The sequence below is a fragment of the Propithecus coquereli genome, unplaced genomic scaffold (assembly GCF_000956105.1).
Source record: "Propithecus coquereli isolate 6110/MARCELLA unplaced genomic scaffold, Pcoq_1.0 Scaffold268, whole genome shotgun sequence".
Taxonomy (NCBI): domain Eukaryota; kingdom Metazoa; phylum Chordata; class Mammalia; order Primates; family Indriidae; genus Propithecus; species Propithecus coquereli.
This window is the reverse complement of record NW_012148263.1, coordinates 948,448-968,591: the sequence shown is the minus strand read 5'-3', so window position 1 is coordinate 968,591 and position 20,144 is coordinate 948,448. Positions and strand designations below refer to the sequence as shown.

General features: G+C 35.9%; 1 protein-coding gene across 2 annotated transcripts in view; it reads left to right on the top strand.

Annotated features, from left to right (window-relative positions):
- The window catches only part of XRN1 (5'-3' exoribonuclease 1), a 117,137-nt gene extending 100,245 nt beyond the window's left edge, over window positions 1-16,892 (top strand). The window contains exons 37-42 of one of the 2 annotated variants that reach the window (XM_012647442.1): window positions 1,030-1,211; window positions 10,244-10,357; window positions 10,453-10,555; window positions 15,258-15,296; window positions 15,666-15,826; window positions 16,285-16,590. In XM_012647442.1, the coding sequence (XP_012502896.1) occupies window positions 1,030-1,211; window positions 10,244-10,357; window positions 10,453-10,555; window positions 15,258-15,296; window positions 15,666-15,826; window positions 16,285-16,590 (905 nt within the window). Of the gene's footprint in view, window positions 1-1,029; window positions 1,212-10,243; window positions 10,358-10,452; window positions 10,556-15,257; window positions 15,297-15,665; window positions 15,827-16,284 lie in introns of both variants that reach the window. The other variant, XM_012647443.1, reaches the window with a different exon arrangement.
- The last annotated feature ends 3,252 nt before the right edge of the window (window positions 16,893-20,144 follow it).

The following is a 20,144-nucleotide window of genomic DNA, read 5'->3' as shown; positions in this document are numbered from 1 at the left end:
GGGTCTCGCTCTTGCTCAGGCTGGTTTCAAACTCCAGAGCTCAAACAATCCGCCAGCCTCGGCCTCCCAGAGTGCTAGGATTACAGGCGTGAGCCACCGCGCCCGGCCTGGATTAATTCTTTACTAAAGTATGCTCTTATTCTGTTAGTAAGTTTGTTGATCATAAAATGTGTGAACATTCAGAATTTTTAAATCATCTTTTATATAAAAACACTTAGAAGATTTAATTTCAGAAAAATTTTTAAGAAGCATCATTTTGGAGCAACAAAGATAATAACCCATGTGTCTCAGAATGTAAGATGGAATTGCAAGAATTGAAACAGAAGCCAAAACCTGAAAACTTAAGGATTAATTGTAAATCAGCTTCAAGAAAACCATTTGCTTGTTCAAATTTTACCTGAAACAATACCATATAGTCATTAATTGCTCAAAATTTTAATTTTTGACAGTCAACTACTTACCATATTTTAAAATCTTTATCTTAATAATTCATCATTGGCCAGACATGGTGGGTGCAATGGCTCATGCCTATAATCCTAGCACTTTGGGAGGCTGAGGCAGGAGGATCACTTGAAATCAGGAGTTCAAGACCAGCCTGGGCAACATAGAGAGACCCCTATCTCTACCAAAAAAAAAGAAAAGTAGCCAGGTTAGTGGCATGTGCCTGTGGTCCTAGCTATTCAGAAGGCTGAGATGAAAGAATTGCTTGAACACAGGAGTTCAAGGTTACAGTGAGCTACGATCATGACACTGCACTCCAGCCTGGGTGACAGAGCAAGACTGTCTCTCTAAAAAATAATAACAATAATAATTTATCATTAATCAGCTATAATCATCTAAAACTCTTTATTGAAATCTCAGTAATTTTAAGCATTACTAAATAGTTCTTATATTTGCTTCATGGACGATTCATTTTTTCATCTTATAGCAATTTCCTGCTTGTTCTTTTATAAAACCTCACAATTATGTACATAATTCAAGATATTATTTTATTAATATAGATATATCCTCTTCTCTTTTTTTTGGTAGCATCTTATGTGAACCACCCTCACAGTGCTAATGAGTACCATAATGTTCAGTCTATGGACAGTGTGTGTTGGCCTGCTCCCAGCCAGATCCCTCCTTTGTCCACACCGGTAACTGAACTTTCTCGAATTTGTTCCCTTGCTGGAATGCCACAACCAGATTTCTCCTTTCTTAGGACACCACAGGTATAGTATACTACTGTTCCATTTATATAAATTCTTCAACTCTAGCTTAAATAAAATCTTGAATGGAAATATGTGGCTAGGAAAAAAATACAATGGGGGTGATTTTTTAAAATGTCATAAGCAGGATATTATCCTTCTCACTCTGGCTATTCCATTTATACATAACCAGAGCCCTCAGATAGGCTGACAGACATGAACCTGGGCAGCAAGTAGCCTGGCAAGATTCTTCAGACTAACAGAGATAGAGATCTTGATCTACAGTAGCGGTTTTCAAATTTTTTGGTCTCAGAAACTCCCCCCCTTTTTTGGAGGACCCCAAAGAACTTTTATTTACTTCTGTTATGTCCATATTTACTATATTAGAAATTAACATTGAAAAAATTCAATGTTTATTTAATTCATTGTCTATTAAAAATGACTTTTCCAAAAATTTTAGTGAGAAGAGTGGTATTGCTCTACATTTTTAAAATCTTTTCCACCACTAGACTCTTACTCTCTTGTGATATGTTGTTTTGGTATAAATACATGGCCTGAGATACATAGTTGGGAAAAGGAGGAGAATTTTAATAGCATTTTCAGATAGTTATGGCTATTCTTTGATACTACACTAAAAAGTAGTATTTTCTTTAAGATTAGCTACAGTATGAAATCTGAAACTGTATCAGTGAACTTTTTGTCTTCTGTATACTTATAAGAAAATGACAAATGAGAAAAGGCAATGAGAAACAGGGCAAGTAGCATCTTAATATTATTATGAAAATAGTGGGTTTTTTTGGCCAGGCATGATGGCTCACACTTGTAATCCTAGTACTCTGGAAGGCCAAGGCAAGAGGATCATTCAGGAGTTCGAGACCAGTCTGAGAAAGAGCAAGACCCCGTCTCTACTAAAAATAGAAAGAAATTAGCTGGACAACTAAAAATACATATAGAAAAAATTAGCCGAGCATGGGGAGCATGCCTGTAGTCCCAGCTACTCGGGAGGCTGAGGCAGGAGGATCGCTCGAGCCCAGGAGTCTGAGGTTGCTGTGAGCTAGGATGACACCACGGCACTCTAGCCCGGGCAACACAGACTCTGTCTCAAAAAAAAAAAAAAAATTTTTCCCTATATTTTCTTCTAAGAGTTTTACAGTTTTAGGTCTTATATTTAGGTCTGTGACCCAATTTGAGTTATTTTTTTTTTTTTTTTTTGAGACAGAGTCTCGCTCTGTTGTCCAGGCTAGAGTGCCGAGGCGTCAGTCTAGCTCACAGCAACCTCAGACTCCTGGGCTCGAGCGATCCTACTGCCTCAGCCTCCCGAGTAGCTGGGACTACAGGCATGCTCCACCATGCTCGGCTAATTTTTTCTATATGTATTTTTAGTTGTCTAGCTAATTTCTTTCTATTTTTAGTAGAGACGGGGTCTTGCTCTTTCTCAGACTGGTCTCGAACTCCTGAGCTCAAACAATCCACCCGCCTCTGCCTCCCAGAGTGCTAGGATTACAGACATGAGCCACTATGCCCTGCCAATAAGGCAAAATTTTTACAACATTAGATTTGGCAGTGATTTCGTGGATATGAGACCAAACGCATAGGCAACAAAAGAAAAAAATAGAAAAATTGGACTTAATGAAAATTTTAAAATTTTACACATCAAAAGATAATAACAAGAGAGTAAAAAAGGCAAACCATACAATGGGAGAAAATATTTCCTAATGATATATCTAATAAGGAATTAATATCCAGAATATATAGAGAACTCCTAAAACTCAACAACAAAAAACCCCAATGTAAAAATGGGCAAAGGTCTTGAGTAGACATTTCTTCAAAAAAGACATACAAATGGCCAAGAAGCACATGAAAAGATATGCAACATCCCTCATCATTGGAGAAACGCAAATCAGATCCACAATGAGATATCACCTCACACCCACTGGAGTGGCTACTATCAAAAAAAAAACAAAAAAAGGTAAGTGTTGGTGAAATTATGGAGAAACTAGAACCCTTGTACATAGTTTGTGGGAATGTAAAATGGTACAGGTGCTATGGAAAACAGTATGGTGGTTCCTCAAAAAATTAAAAATAGAATTACCCTGTGATCGAATATTCCACTCGTGTGTATATACCCAAAAGAATTGAAAACACAGTCTCAAAGACATATTTGTACACCCATGATCATAGCAGCATTATTCAAAACAGCTAAAATGTAGAAGGATAAATGGATAAGCAAGATGTGGTATACGCATACATTGGAATATTATTGAGCCTTAAAAAGGAAGGAAATTCTAACATATACTACAACATGGATGAACCTTGAGGGCTTTATGATAGATGAAATAAACCAGCCACAAAAAGACACACATTGTATGATTCCACTTATATAAGTATTTAAAACAGTTGGAATCACAGAAATGGGCAGTAGAATAGTAGAATAGCGTTTGCCAGGGATTGGGAGAAGGAGGAAGTGGGTAGTTATTGTTTATTGGGTATAGAGTTCAGTTTTGTTTTTTTTTTAATTTCAGAACATTATGGGAGTACAAATGCTTTGGTTTACGTAAATTGCCTTTGCACCACCCAACTCAGAGCTACAAGCATGCCCATCCCCCAGACAGTGCGCACCACACTCATTAGGTGTGTTTACCCATCCCCTCCTCCTCCCCACCTTCCTGACACCTGATAAATGTTACTTCCGTATGTGCACATAAGTTTTGATCAATAAGTACCAATCTAATGGTGAGTATGTGTGGCGGTTGTTTTTCCATTCTTGTTGTACTTCACTTAGAAGAGTGGGCTCCAGCTCAATCCAGGATAATACAAGAGGTATCAATTCACTATTTTTTTTATAGCTGAGTAGTACTCCATGGTATACATATACCACATTTTATTAATCCACTCATGGATTGATGGGCACTGGGGTTGTTTCCACATCTTTGCAATTGTGAATTGTGCTGCTATAAACATTCGAGTGCAGATATCTTTTTTATACAATGTGTTTTTTTCCTTTGGGTAGATACCAGTATAGGGATTGCTGGATCAAATGGTAGTTCTACTTTTAGTTCTTTAGGTATCTCCATTTTACTTTCCATAGAGGTTGTACTAGTTTGCAGTCCCACCAGCAGTATATGAATGGTCCTATCTCTCTGCATCCACACCAACATTTGTTGCTTTGGGGCTTTTTGATAAAAGCGATTCTCACTGGAGTTAAGTGATATCTCGTGGTTTTGATTTGCATCTCCCTGATGATTAGAGATGTTGAGCATTTTTTCATGTTTGTAGGCCATTAGTCTGTCTTTTGAAAAGTTTCTGTTCATGTCCTTTACCCACTTTTTAATGGGGTTATTTGATTTTTTTTCTTGCTGATTTTCCTGAGTTCTGTATCAATTCTAGTTATCAGCCCTTTATCAGATATATAGCATGCAAATATTTTCTCCCATTCTGTAGGTTGTCTGTTCACTCTAATGATAGTTTACCTGGCTGTGCAGATGCTTTTTAATTTGATTAGGTCCCATTTATTTATTTTTGTTATTGCTATGATTGCTTTTGGGGTCTTCTTCCTAAATTCTTTGACTAGGCCGATGTGTATAAGAGTTTTGCCAACATTTTCTTCTAGAATTCTTATGATTTCATGCATTAGGTTTAAGTCTGTTATCCATGATGAGCTGATTTTTGTGAGTGGTGAGAGGTGTGGATCCTGTTTCAGTCTTCTACATGTGGCTATCCAAATTTCTCAGCACCGTTTATTAAATAGGTATTCTTTTTTCCAGTGTATGTTTTTGTCTGCTTTGTCAAAGATCAGATGGTAATATGAGGATGGTTCTATATCTGGGTTCTCTGTTCTGATCCATTGGTCTGTGTCTCTGTTCTTGTGCCAGTACCATGATGTTTTGGTTACTATAGCCTTGTAGTATAGCTTGAAGTCTAGTAAACTGATGCCTCCCAATTTGTTCTTTTTGCTTAAGGTTGCTTTTGCTATATGGGGTCTTCTCTGGTTCCGTATGAAGCATAGAGTTATTTTTCCTAGATCTGTGAAAAATGATTTTCATATTTTAATAGGGATTGCACTGAATCTGTAGATCACTTTGGGTAGTATAGACATTTTAACGGTATTTGTTCTGCCAATGCATGAGCATTGTATGGTTTTCCATCTGTTTATGTCCTCTGCTATTTCCTTCCTTAGTGTTTTGTAGTTCTTCCTGTAGAGGTCTTTCACCTCCTTAGTTAAATATATTCCTAGGTATTTTATTTTCTTTGATGCTATTATGAAAGGTATTGAGTCTTTGATTTGGTTCTTAGCTTGACTGTTGACGTATATGAATGCTACTGATTTGTGTACATTGATTTTGTACCTTGAGACTTTGCTGAATGTATTTACCAATTCCAGTAGTCCCTTGGCAGAATCTTTGAGGTTTTCTAGATATAAGATCATATCATCAGTAAAGAGTGATAGTTTGACCTCTTCTGCCACCATTTGGATACCCTTGATTTCCTTTTCCTGTCTGATTGCTCTGGCTAGGACTTCCAGCACTATGTTGACTAGAAATGGTGATAGAGGGCAATCTTGTCTGGTTCCAGTTCTAAGCAGGAATGCTTTCAGTTTTTCCCCCATTCAGTACGATGTTGGCTGTGAGTTTGTTGTATATGCTGGCAGAGGCCTGGGAGAAACCGCGGATTATAGGAAGCTTGGAAAGGAATAAGGCCTGCTATAGACTGCTGAATTGTGGGTCTCAGACAGCCAACCTCCATATACAGACTTTCTGGATGAGTGGGGCCATTTCAGCCCCTCCCTGGCAGCTTTGCCCAGAGGTAGGGAGTAGACCTTTGACCTCTGCCAAAGCAGATCCCTTGCCAGCGTTTATGGAGCTTGAGGGCAGGCTCACCTAACCCAGCTCTGCCCAACCTCAGTCCCCCACCCGCCTCTGCTCTGGTGGAGAATAAGACTCACCTGGAAGTTCAGGGCCCCACCCACAACCTGGAGAATTAGAGTGCTTCTCCTGAGGAACTAGAGCTGGTCACAGGATCCAAAACCAACATTGCTGCTCGTTCCTTCTGGCAAGTGCCACATACTGACAGGGAGGTCAATTTTCATGCCCTTTTACTGCATTTACTGACTCAGTTGTGCAGGGTATGGTTGATTCTCACCCACAAGCACCACCTACTGGCTCAGAGATTAAACTGGGCATGTCATTATCTAAACAAAAGAAAATCCAAAAGTAAGAAGCAACAGCAATCCAGATGAGAAGGAATCAGCAAAAGAACTCCAGAAGCATGAAGAATCAAAGTGAAAGGATACCCCCAAAAGGGAACACAACAATCTCTCTAGCATTGGATACCAACCAAAACCGGAATATTAAAATGACAAATGAAGAATTTCAAACGTGGATTTTAAGGAAACTCAATGAAATGCAAGATAAAATATAAACCCAACACAAAGAAACCACAAAACCATGCAGGAAATCAATGAAAAATTCACTTAGGAAATGTAATTATTAAAGAAAAATAAATCAGAACTTATGATAATGAAAAACTGATTCAAAGATTTATAATACACAGTGGAAAGCCTTAAAAATAGGTTAGGTCAGGCAGAAGAAAGAATCTCAGAGCTTGAAGACAACACCTTTCAATTCATCAATTCAGTCACAGAGAGCACAGAAATAAGAGAAAAGAGCAAAGCCTACAAGAAGTATAGGATTATGTAAAGAGGCCTAACATAAGAATCGTAGGCACCCCTGAGAGTGAACAAGAAAATACACAAGGGTTGAAAACCCTACCTGAAGGAATAATTGAGGAAAATTTCCCTGGCCATGCTAGAAATCTAGATATCCAGATATGAGAGGCTCAAAGGACTCCGGGGAGATTCATCACAAAGAGGCAAACACCAGGACACATAGTCATCACACTGGACAAAATAAACATGAAAGAGCACTCCTACAAGCCGTAAGGTGAAAGCATCAGGTAACTTACAAAGGAAACCCCATCTGACTAAATGTGGACTTTTCAACTGAGAACTTACAAGCTAGAAGGGACTGGGCTGATTCTCAGTCTTGTCAAACATAATGGCCAGGCTAGAATCTTGTATCCTGCAAAACTAAATTTTATATATGAGGGAGAAATAAAGACATTCTCAGAAAAGCAAACTCTGAAGGTATTTGTCAAGACAAGCTCTGCCCTGAAGGAACTACTCAGAACTGCATTACACATGGATCAACACAGTAGACATTCACCAGTGTAAAATTATCCAAAAGCTAAAGGTCAAAGGCCAGATACCACAATAGCTCAAAAGGGAAAACAAAGCAACAAAGTTCTACTCAACAGGATGAACAGAAAACCACCCCACTTATCTATTCTTTGGATAAATGTGAATGGCTTAAACTCCCCACTGAAGAGACTCCATTCAATGGCTGAATGGATAAATAAATACAAGCCAAGTATCTCCCGTCTCCAGGAAACGCATCTAACCAACAAGGACTCATTCAGACTCAAGGTGAAGGGATGAAAAACAATATTCCACACAAATAGAAACCAAGAAAGCTGATATAATGGTTCTCATATCAGATAATATAGTCTTCAAATCAACAAAAGTAATGAAAGACAAAGATGGTCATTATGTAATGGTAAAGGGGACAATTCAATGAGAAGACATAACAATTCTAAATATTTACACATCTAACAGTGGTATGCCCAGATTCATAAAGCAAATCCTACTTGATCTAAACAAAATAAACAGCAGCATCGTAATAACTGGGGACTTCAACACCTCTCTGATAGAATAGGACAAATCCTCCAAATAGAAAATAAGCAAATAAACAATGGATTTGAACAGAACTTTAGAACAAGTGGGTCTAACAGACGTTTGCAGAACATTCTACCCAAAAACCACTGAACATACGTTCTTCTCTACAGCTCATGATTCATTCTCTAAGACTGATTGCATCCTAGGCCATAAAACATGTCTCAACAAATTTTTAAAAAATAGAAACTATACCATGCATCTTCTCAGACCATAGTGGAATAAAATTAAAAGTCAACTCCAACAGAAACACACATCTCTACACAAAGTCATGGAAACGAAACAACCTACTGCTGAATGATAGGTGAAGGAGGAAATTAAGATGGAAACCAAAAGATTTTTTGAACTAAATGATAAAGCGGACACAAGTTATCAAAATCCATGGGATGCAGCTAAAGCAGTCCTGAGAATAAAATTCATAGCCATAAATGCCTGCACCCAAAAGACAGGAAGATCACAAATCAGCAATCTAATGAATCATCTTAGAGAACTGGAAAAGGATGAGCAAACCAATTCCAAACCCAGCAGAAGAAAAAAAATAACCAAGATCAGATCAGAACTAAATAAAATCAATAACAAAAGAACTATACAGAAGATTAATGAAACAAAAAGTTGGTTCTTCGAGAAGATAAACAAAATTGGCAGGCCTCTTGCTAGATTAACCAGAAGCAGAAAAGGAAGGATTCTAATAAGCTCAAATCAGGATTGAAAAAGGAGAAATTACAACTGATACCATGGAAATACAAAATATCATCTCTGAATACTATAAAAATCTCTATGCACATAAACTTGAAAACATGGAGGAAATGGACAAATTCTTAACAAACATACAGCCTCCCTAGGCTCAATCAGGAAGAAATAGAATTCCTGAACAGACCAACGTCAAGTACCAAAATTGAAATAGTAATAAAAAATCTTCTAAAAAAAAACCCAAGTACTGGACCAGATGGTTTCATACCCAAATTTTACCTGACCTACAAAGAAGAACTGATACCTATCCTACAGAAATTATTCCACAGCATCAAGAAGGAAGGAATCCTCCCCAACACGTTTTATGAAGCCAACATCACCTTAATACTAAAGCCAGGAAAGGACTCAACAAAAAAAGAAAACTACAGACCAATATCCCTTATGAATATAGATGCTAAAATTCTCAATAGAAATCCTAACAAACTGAATTCATCTGCTCATCAAAAAATAATCCATCACGACCAAGTGAGCTTCATCCCAGGGATGCAGGGATCGTTCAACATATACAAATCTATAAATGTAATTCACCACATAAATAGAAGTAAAAATAAAGACCATATAATACTCTCAGTAGATGCAGAAAAAGCATTTGACAAAATTCAGCACCCTTTTATGCTAAGAATGCTTAACAAAATAGGCATAGATGGGACTTACCTCAAAACGACAGAGTTTCAGTTTTATAAGATGGAAAAAGTAATGGAGATGGATGGTGGTAATGGATGTGTAAAAAATTTTGAATGTATTTAATACTACTGAACCACTTATTATTAAAATGGTAAATTTTATGTGTATTTTACCACAATAAAAAAATTTGCAGAAAATAATAACAGTTAAACTAGTAATATACATAAAAATGGCTACCTTTTAAAAAATGGGATTTTTTTAAAAATCTTTTTCATAAAATAAAAAAATTAAACTGAATATAAAGAGTTATTAATATAATTTAAATATGAATATAAAATCAGTCAGAACCTGAGTCTTCTAGATTTGGCAATTAATTCATGTTAGCAAATATTTGCTAATTACAGGATGGGTATAAATTATGAGTCAGCAAATTTTTTTCTGTGGAGAGTCAGATAGTAAATATTTTAGGCTGTGTGGGTGACATGTTCTCTATCACAACTTCTCAACCCTACAATTAGAGTGTGAAAGTAAGCTTTAAGAATGAATGTGACTAAGTTCCAATAAACTTTATTTATTAATACCAAAAGAGAGGTAACTCTTAGTTTGTCAACTGAAAACCCAGAAAAACATTTTGCTGGCTTTTATTTGCATCAGGATGTCTAACCCTTCAGCCAGTTTAGAGAGCATTTTATTTTGTAAACATTAAAAGATAGAGCAACAATTTTAAAATTTTGCATGGCAACCCAAAACTTAAACTGAAAGACATTTTTAAATTCTTGAATTCTTTTTTTCAGAATATCAGATGGAATTATTCTACTTATTTAGACTAAACTTTGGGAAGAGGTCAACTTCCTAGACAGATAATTTCATAGACATCTATATTCTTTATTTTTAGACAATGACTGTTTGCCAGGTAAAGTTATCTAATGGCTTACTGGTACATGGGCCACAGTGCCACTCTGAAAATGAAGCCAAGGAGAAAGCTGCACTTTTTGCTTTACAACAATTGGTAAGAACTGTCCATGACTTCTCTATTAAATTTTAAATTAGTCTCTATTAAAAGTTTTTGTTACATTGTCTTATAACTTTTAAATACTTCCACAGGGCTCCTTAGGAGTGAATTTCCCTTTGCCTTCACCAATGTTTCCAAATTATCCTTCTGCCATACCACCCAGAAGCATTCCTCCAGTTTTTCCTCAACCCACTGGTAAGATATTTTGCTTTTCTAAGGATTTGTCATTGAGTTGTTATTTTTACTGAGTTCTTTTAAGAAGCATCATTTTTAAGAAATCAAAAAATTTATTCAGATGTCTAGGAATGTAAGAAGAGATTGTGAGAAGTAAGTCTGAAGCCAAGGCTTGCAGATTCATCTAGAAATACCATTCTCCTCCTACAACCTCTGGTATGGCTAGAGTAGTAAGGAGTTTCTTTGTAGTGGGGAGGGCCTTATTCCCCAGCAGCCGCCAACAGATGAATTTAGGTTTAAGTTAGACATCAAAAACACAGGCAGTAAAAACATCATGTAACTTCTTTGGGACGCTATTTTCGTATTTGTATTATACTGTGTCCAGGATCTCTTTGAGACTAATATTGTATAATTTTATGATTCTAAATCTTATGTTTATTAGATATTTCTTTTATCATTCAGCCTTTTTCCTGATAACAGTTGGCTTCTCTATATCTTATTATTGTTTTAAAGCCAAAAGTTTATTTAAGTTTAGAAAATTACTTTTCTGAGGCTACAGTATTACCAGGTATTATTCTAGGAATAATATCCTAGAACTTATCCTTACTATAAATATTAGAAAGGCTAATAATACTGATTAAATGTACAATATGCAGTTATCTCTTCTCCTTTAATTCCATTAAACTGAATAATAAAGGACTTAAAAAGTGTATACCTATAAGGGCAAAGAGATAGGAGAAGAAATATCAACAAATTTGAAAAGAGTTTGCGATGAAAAAACAAAGAAGTAACCAATTTGGCAGAGCATGGTCAAGCTACAAAGTAAAGTACCTGTGGAAGAGGTTACAAGTGAGCTGATAAACAGATTGTTCCTCAGTTCCCAAGAGATTCTGAACTGTGAGAGAAGATATCAGAAACTATCAGAGAAGGCAAAGATGAGGCACAGGCTGAAAAGAGAGAGACTGGTTGAAAGTCTGTATGTGGAGTAATGGGACCACCTCCTCATCCCTTCCCCACAACAAGCAGTTGCCTCTTCACACAAAAGACTGGACATGTTTTCTCTGGAGGGGCTCTCTAGATATGGGGACACCAGGCACAGAGTAGAGAATGAAATACTAGACTGAAGACAGAGGTTAAAGAAAAGTTCTCTTTTTTCCCCTTCCTATTCTTTGATTGTAGCCACGCCATACCTTTTCATAGGAAATTGGAGGATAGTCCTTTTGAAAAATTCATTGACCTCCAAAGAAAAGACCTACTGACTTTTGGAGTGTCCCAACCAAAAGGCTGGCTCACTTGTCAGTCATCTTAGAGTGAAGACCTCAAATCATCTAGCCCTGCTCCCTCCCCACATAGACACTTCTTCTAATCACAGTTTTAGTGTCTCCCTCTTTCATGTCACTAGACTGTGATCACTCAACATTAAAGGAAAATATGTGAAAATCAAAGAGAGAGCCCAAAACAAAAAGAAATTAAAAAGGTCTGGAAACAGATAATATACGAAACAAGAAAACTTCAAAAACACCTGTAATTAATATCATCAGTGAAATAAAACAGTATTGCAACCAAAAAATAAAAACAAGATTCTATGAAAAAAGAATAATTGGAGAACAAATAAAATTGTTCAGTCAAATTTTAAAATGTAGTAGATGAAGCCATAGCAAAGCTAAGGGAGACAAAAGCTAGAAAATAAGGAAGAGACAGGCCGAATGTGATGGCTTATGCCGATAATCCCAGCACTTTGGGAGGCCAAGGTCGGAGGATTACTTGAGGCCAGGAGTTCGAGACCAGCCTGAGCAATACAGTGAGACTCCATCTCTGCAAAAAATAAAAAAAAATTAGCCTGGCATGGTGGCACAGGCCTGCAGTTCCAGCTCCTAGGGAGGCTAAGGCAGTAGGATTGCTTGAGCTCAGGAGTTGGAGGCTGCAGTGAGCTATGATTGTACCACTGCTGTCCAGCCTGGGCTACTGAGCAAGAAGACCCTGTCTCAAAAAAAGAACAGAGGTTTAGAGGAACAGTGCACAAATCCAGATCCAGCAGCTATCTTATTGTAGTTCCACAAAAAAAGATCTGACATAATGGAAAGGAAGAAATTATCAAAGAAATAAGACAACAAAGTTTCCTAGAACTAAAGGATATGTATCCCTAAACCAAAAGGGCCACCAAGTGCTTAGCACAATGAATAAAAAAAGACTCAGATTATCTTGAAATTCAGAATACCAGTGATAAAGAGATGGTCCTAAAGAGCTTCAGAGAAGAGGGCAAATACAGTACATGTGAAAGACCAAGAATCAGAATGGCACTGCACTATTTAACAGTGCCTAGACACTAGAAAGTATTGACTACCTCAAAATCCTGAAATAGAATGAGTTTCATCTTAGATTTCTCTGTATAGCCAAACTATGAATCCTAGCACAAAGGTAAAGACATTTTCAGACCTGCAAATTTATTTCTTACATACCCTTTCTTAAGAAGCTACTGAATTATATGCTCCAGCAAAACAAAGCAGTAGTTCAAAAAAGCAAAGAAAACCATAAGACCAAAACAAGATCTCGTATAGTTATGCAATAAATGGAAATCCCAGGATGCCAGCTGCTCAATACGTGTAGAAAGTAACTAGCCCCAACTAGAGAAGCAGAAAGAAGTCTTGGCAGGTAAGGAAGGTTATTTGATAGATGCGCAACATTTGGAAAAACATTAAGGATAGTATATAGAAGACTAAGCAGCTTTTAAAAAGATAGTTACTTACTCAAATAAAAACAAAACGTTTTGACCAGGTGTAGTGGCTCACGAGTGTAATCACAGCACTTTGGGAGGCCAAGGCAGGAGAATCACTTGAGCCCAGGAGTTCAGGGTTACACTGAGCTGTGATTGGGCCACTGTACTCCAGCCTGGGCAACAGAACAAGACTCTGTCTCTAAAAAAATAAAGGTTTTACAAGATAAGAAACATAATCAGAGAACCTTGCTTGGCTCTGCAGTGACGATATCTATACAGTCACATGCCATAACACTGCCTATATATTTAGACAAATGTCATAATAATTCTTACATTGGGAGGACAGGGCTGGTATTATAGTAAGGGGTAATGCAAAAGAACTAAATTTTGGTCTATCTTAATAGGAAGTTGAAATGCCTAAAAATGATAAATCTCTAGCTAGTAACATAAGCAAATTATTGAACAGTATGGAAATAAACTTCTAAAGCAGTTAAATCTGGAGTGGAACAGGTAGCTGCTGCTTTATGTTGAAAACCTTTTTTAGTACGATATGTATATAGTTCTTTGATTTTTTTTCCCAATCTCAATGTTATTTTAATTTCATGAACTATTGCCATATTGTTTCCCAGAATGGCTTGCTATAGCAATTTGATTTTTTTTTATGTGTAATTTGTCTGAGGTTAAAAGTTACTAAGTAGCCAAACTGGCATTCAAAATCCAAGTCTGTCTGTTTCCAAAGCCCATGTTTTTGTTACTGTACTACACTGGCATTCCTTTGACTATAAACAATGTTTTAGTCCTAAAATTTTTATGACATAATGGAGGTGATGTTTTTGTATAACTCAATGTAGTAATATCGCTATAACTTGTAAAATTTAATTTGCTTTTTTTTTTCAAAAATGAATCCAGGAACTATATATAAGTTAATTTTAAGTAATTAGTATGGAGGAAAATGTGTTTTTTATATATATATATATGTATATATAAAATTTTTTTTTTTTTTTTGAGACAGTCTCACTCTGTCACCGTGGGTAGAATGTGGTGGCATCATCGTAGCTCACAGCAACCTCAAATTCCTGGGCTCAATGGATCCTCCTGCCTTAGCCTCCTGAGTAGCTGGGACTACAGGCACACGCCATGTTGCCAGGCTAATTTTTCTATTTTTGGTAGAGATGGGGTCTCACTGTTGCTCAGGCTGGTCTCAAACTCCTGAGCTCAAACGATCCTCCCGCCTCAGCCTCCCAGAGTGCTAGGATTACAGGCATTAGCCATCGCGCCTGGCCTGAGTTTTATATTTATTAAGTGATTTATTGGGGAAATTGTGGAGTTGGCCTATATGTAAGATTAGCATAGCATCTTTTAAATAGATCTTCTTAGCATTATCACTCCCACCAAAGTTGCTTATAGGTAATATCAAGACCTAATTTTCTAATGAGTGTTTTCTAACTAGTATTTTTCATACTAAAAATTTTCTTCATTCTGGAATTTGTATATGTGTAATTCATAACACTAAAATATGATTCTTTTGATCCCAAAATTTCTTAAGTGGCTGAATTTTAATTAAGCTATACTATTTTATAGGTCTGGCTGCTTTTTATCTCTCTGAAAAGAAGGCTTGAATATAGTTCATATCTTCTTCAGTTTCAATGTGCTGGTGTCTTGATTGTCACTGTTTAATGCAGTAATTCCCAAATGCTACACTGATGCATACTGTCTGCATAAGAATCACCTGTGGAGCTTAACTGTACAGATTCCAGGGTCCCTCAAAGCCTGGATTTACCATCTCTGAGGCCCTGGCCAGAAGTCTGTATTGCATAAGCTCCCCAGGTGATTCAGATATACAAATCAGGTTTGGGAACCATTGGTTCAATATATTTTTAATAAGAAACAAAATGTAAATGAAAAAATCCTTGAATTACAAATATTAGAATAAGGAAAAGAAAGATTCTACATGTCAAATGAAAGTGACCAGATTTCAGGACTTGAGCTTTTTTGGTTTTTTTGTAGGCTGGGATCACTATGGAAGCAACTTAGCATTGGGGGCAGGTGAGATCCTTAAGATTTCTTTCTTTGTGCCCAGGCTTTTCTCTCCCAAGGGACAGTCTCATGACCCTTTTACTTTTTTTTAAATATAATTGCAAATATTTCTAAAGCTCTTATGAGCATATGGTTTCATTGTCCATTGCAGACCTGCATAATGATAAATTCATTTCTATAGATAATTCACAGTCCTAAGAAGGGCTCCAGAGGTTAAATGTTCTAAGCAAGAGTAACTATGAGTTAAGTTTAGGCCTTTTGCCAAAGGTGGGTGTGTGGGGAAGCCCAAAAAGGCTAGCAGAAGGAGGTCTTACGTTTCAGGGCTTTGATGCTACACACTGTTTTACTAAGAGAAAAATTTTCTGTGGTTTTTAACAGCTAATATAATGCCTTCATCACCTCATCTCTTTGGCTCAATGCCATGGGGACCACCAGTGCCAGTTCCTGGGAAGCCCTTCCATCATACTTTATATTCTGGGACCATGCCCATGGCTGGAGGAATGCCAGGTGGTATGCACAATCAGTTCATACCTCTGCAGGTGAGACCTGGAACGAGACTCATTATTTTTTAAGAGAATTATTTTTTAAATGCTCAAAGACTATTGATAGAAATTTGTTTATTCAATTTACTTATTCAGTGCCAACTAGAAATCTAGTACTGGTTTGGGTACTGATAATAAAATGGTGACAAGTCTGACCTGTCCCTACTGCGTTTGTGTTCTAATAAATAATAATAATTATAGCAAATAATAATATGCTATTCTAACACAAAGTGATTTAAAATCAGGAATATAAATTTTTTTATTATTGAACATGGAGAATTTTTAAATATTTTGTTTGTAACTAAATTCTTTGATTACTAAAGTCTGGTTTGGAAATTTTAAATGGAAGTCACAAAGCAGTGATTGACAAATATTAGCAGCATGGTTTATGGTATTTTCTGGCACTAGCTTTTTTCGCCTATATTGTTAATTAGTGATGCCTTTATTCCTTAAAGGTTACTAAAAAAAGGGTTGCAAACAAAAAGAACTTTGAGAATAAGGAGGCCCAGAGTTCTTCTCAAGCCACCCCACTTCAGACTAGCCAGCCAGATTCTTCTGATACCACCAAAGTAATTCCACAGGACAATTCATCAGCTTCCTTAAAGTCCTCTCAAATTGCCCAACCTGCATCTTCTTTTCAAGTTGAAACTACTTCTCAAGGCCATAGTAGGGCGCACCATAAGTCAACACCAAGCTCTTCTTCAAGAAGAAAATCAAGAAAACTGGCTGTCAATTTTGGCATTTCTAAACCTTCTGAATAAGTTTAGTATTTGGAGTTAAATTAATTCTTTTCTTTCCATCTACCTTTTTATAAATCCATACCTGTGTCTTATAAAAAATTAGAATGTACTATTTTAAAATAATATGTCTAAATTGAAATTTTTCCTTTTTAAGTTGCCAGGCACTTTTCATGCTGTTTAGAAGACTGTATCAAATTGTGCACTTTAAATATGTGCAGTTTGTTATGCGTCAATTATACCTCAATAAATCTGTTTAAAAAGAGACTAAATTAAACCTTGTGTTAAAATAATATCAGTGGACTAAACATTAAAATGTACCACTCTAATCATTGGCCTCTTCAGTAGAAGCATCCTAAACTATGAATTAGACATCATATTAGCAATAATAATAAACATTTTTACATTATCATTGAGGAATAATTAAATGGAGCATGAAAATTGGGCCTCAAGTATAATTTACTGAATATGGATTTTGTTTCTCTTTTCAATGACGTAAGAAAATTGTCAGGAGAACGTCTCTTATGTGTATTTTATTAATAATTTATGCTTTGTTGTCTATGAGGGTCCTTTAGACCTGCTGTGAAATGATCACACTTGTTGTGGTGCTGCCAATTTTGCTTTATTCTAAATTTTGTACCAAAGCAACTTTAGAATACTGATCAGAATATTTCATCTAAATGCTTAGAACTATAAATAGCATTCTAGATTTGAGTACTTATAATTTTTTAGATTATTCAGAACCAGCATTAGTCATTTCTAATAAAACTAAGTTTCAAAATTGACAGGGTACAATGATTACACATTAATCTTCTAATAGAATAAAGTACAAAATATTAATCATGTTAATTAAAATAAATTGTGTTATTCTTTTGTATAGCCTTCTATTTGCTTACTTGACCTTTTATGAGAGCTCCATTGTTGGTCCATGTGTAGTGCTTCCTGGGACTGAAGAAGTTCTAAATGTTTTTTAACTTCCCAGGTGTGCTATAATACAGGTACAATCATCAGTTTGTGATGTACATTATTTACTGCCTGTTTCATTCTAGTTCTGTATTTTTAGCTTTATGCTGAACTGTTCAGTGATGCTGGGATTTGTTGTTTGCATGTCATGTGTGGATGTATGTTGTTCAAGCTGTAACTGTTGAAATTATTTTAGAATTTATGAACATTTCTCAGCAGTACCAGGGCCTATTTTTTATATATATATTTATCCTTTAGTTTTTGTGATATGCATATATTTTTAAAGAAGTAAGTTATACTTTTTTAAAAGTAGGAACCACAGTCTTTATATGGAGTTGCTTATTAGTATATCTGATTTCATTTAGATCATTGAAAACTTTGCCATGAGTCTTAAAGTAATCTATTTGTTTTTAAAAGCGCTGGTATTGAATGAAATGGATTCCTTTCTCTAACTGTTGATTTTAAAGTTTCTCTAAATGTTATTAATAGCAGAATATGTGTATATTAGTAGTGCCTTTAGTAAAAGAGATAAATGCTCATTATCTGTCATTTATTATAGTCTATAGTGCTGTGAGTTTCCATGATTTTATTTTCTGTTAATTTCTTAGGTTCAGATGTTCATCAGTTCCCAATATTTCCTGTTTTTTTTAATCTGTAGTGGGATCTTGAGTAATGAGACTCAAGTAATTCCCAGTGTTTATCTTTATTGCCTCATAATCTATTTGTTTTTAAAGGAAACATCTATCGTGGTAATACAAAGAAAAGTTAAATTGTGACAGTAATGTTATATTAACCTCTTATTACTTTAAAGTGTGTAATGTTTCACCTTGCTTAACAAAGTCCAGCATTCAGGAATTGTCTCAGTCATCACTCCTGTGTGACAGTTCTATAAACAGCATACAGCCTACATGTGTTTCAGAGCACAGAGGAAGGAGCAGATGCCTTCTTCTGAAAACTCTAAAGGGCAATTTTAGTAAACATAATGCTACTGAACCTATAAGGATACCTCCCCAATATTTGAGCACAGCAAGCTGGTACTAGTATATGGATAGGCAGTAAATGTGTTTTCTTTTCCTTCCTTTTCTTTCTTTAGCATATTATTCTAAAGGTCAAGGTTAAAGAGAGATTAAAATAAGAGAGAGCTCCATAATGGCTGGATAGTGGTCAGGCATTCTTCTATATTCTTTTCCCCTTGTAGACCTATTCCAAATAAGAGCCTGAGGTCCATGGAAAATGTGCCCTCCTGTTGGAGGATGTAAGAGGCAGAAGCCAATTTTTCCTCATGATGATCTTGAGGAGACTGGATCCATTGGACTCATGCCAAGCAGAGTCTAGTACGTATCTGAAAAGCAGCTGGACTTTGGAAAACTTACCATTTTCCCTGTTGGATGGGGCAGCCTGAGACCACTATCAGTGTCTAAAAATATGCTCATTCAACTGTTGAATCTGCTGAGGGCTCTTTGTGAAAATGGTGAACTGCATAGGGCACAGAAGAACAGATTCCCAAAATTGTTTCACATTTCCACATATCTAGAGCACTTCAATCTATTTAAACCTTCCTCTCCTCACTGAAACATTATTTCTAAATATTTTTGTTCAGTAACTCTTTTCTTTTTTTTGAGCAAAGTGAATTTTGAAGATTGATCCTTCCAGTCTCATTGTTTCTTTCCACAATTTCCCACATTACGTAGTAATTACCTCAGTTTTATAATTTGACAGAATGTGTTAATTGATTTAAGCATCATGTAGACTAAAGTCTTTAACATCTAAGACTCAGTTGCATGAAAAATTAAATTCACCTCTGTTGAACCTTGGTTTCAATTTAAGATGTTCCTTCCTTTTCAAAGGGATAAGTAGTGAAGATTGGAGATTTTTTTTTTTTTTTTTTTTTTTTGCCTGTTGGTGAGAGGGATAAAGAACTATTAATGCAAGTTTTTTATTGTTTACTTTCTTTTCTGCAGTCAGGTATTTGCTTTGGTTTTAGACTTATACTTCCAAACTAACATAGATTCTTAGTTTTCAGGAAAGAAGGCAGAGAGAGGGAGGGAGTTGAAAGAAGGAAACCAGTTAAATAAGAAATCCAATCACTACATTTTTAGACTGTAGAGTATCTTTCTAGCTCAAGGAATAGATAAACTGTAGGGTCTTTTTTATTCACTCACTTTTTAATCATCTGTTCTATTATAATTTTTCATAGTGGTTTTCTAATTTTCACCTTTTTATATGAGATAGGTAGAACCATTCAGATCTCCATTGAAGTTAGTTCTAACATGCTTCTTCCCATTATTTAGAGAATCTTTTTTAAAGCAACTGTGTACAGTTTCCCAGCTCTTTGAGTTTGCTGTATCTCTTAGTACCATCTTGCTTCCAAATTATGTTTTTCTATAGAAAATTAATTTATTGGAGAGAAGTGTCTGTGAAAAGCATTTTCTATCTTAAAAAAAAAGTCCATCACAGAAGTTCACTTGTCATTTTTCTTGAGTTAGTGATAGTACTGAAACTGTTAGTATTCTTTATATTTTGTAAGCTTTGTCAGTGAAGCCATCTTTTTTGCAGGAGCCTCCCTTTCCTAGTCAGGATAAATCTTAAAATTCCAGAAATGAATATTTTTTCAG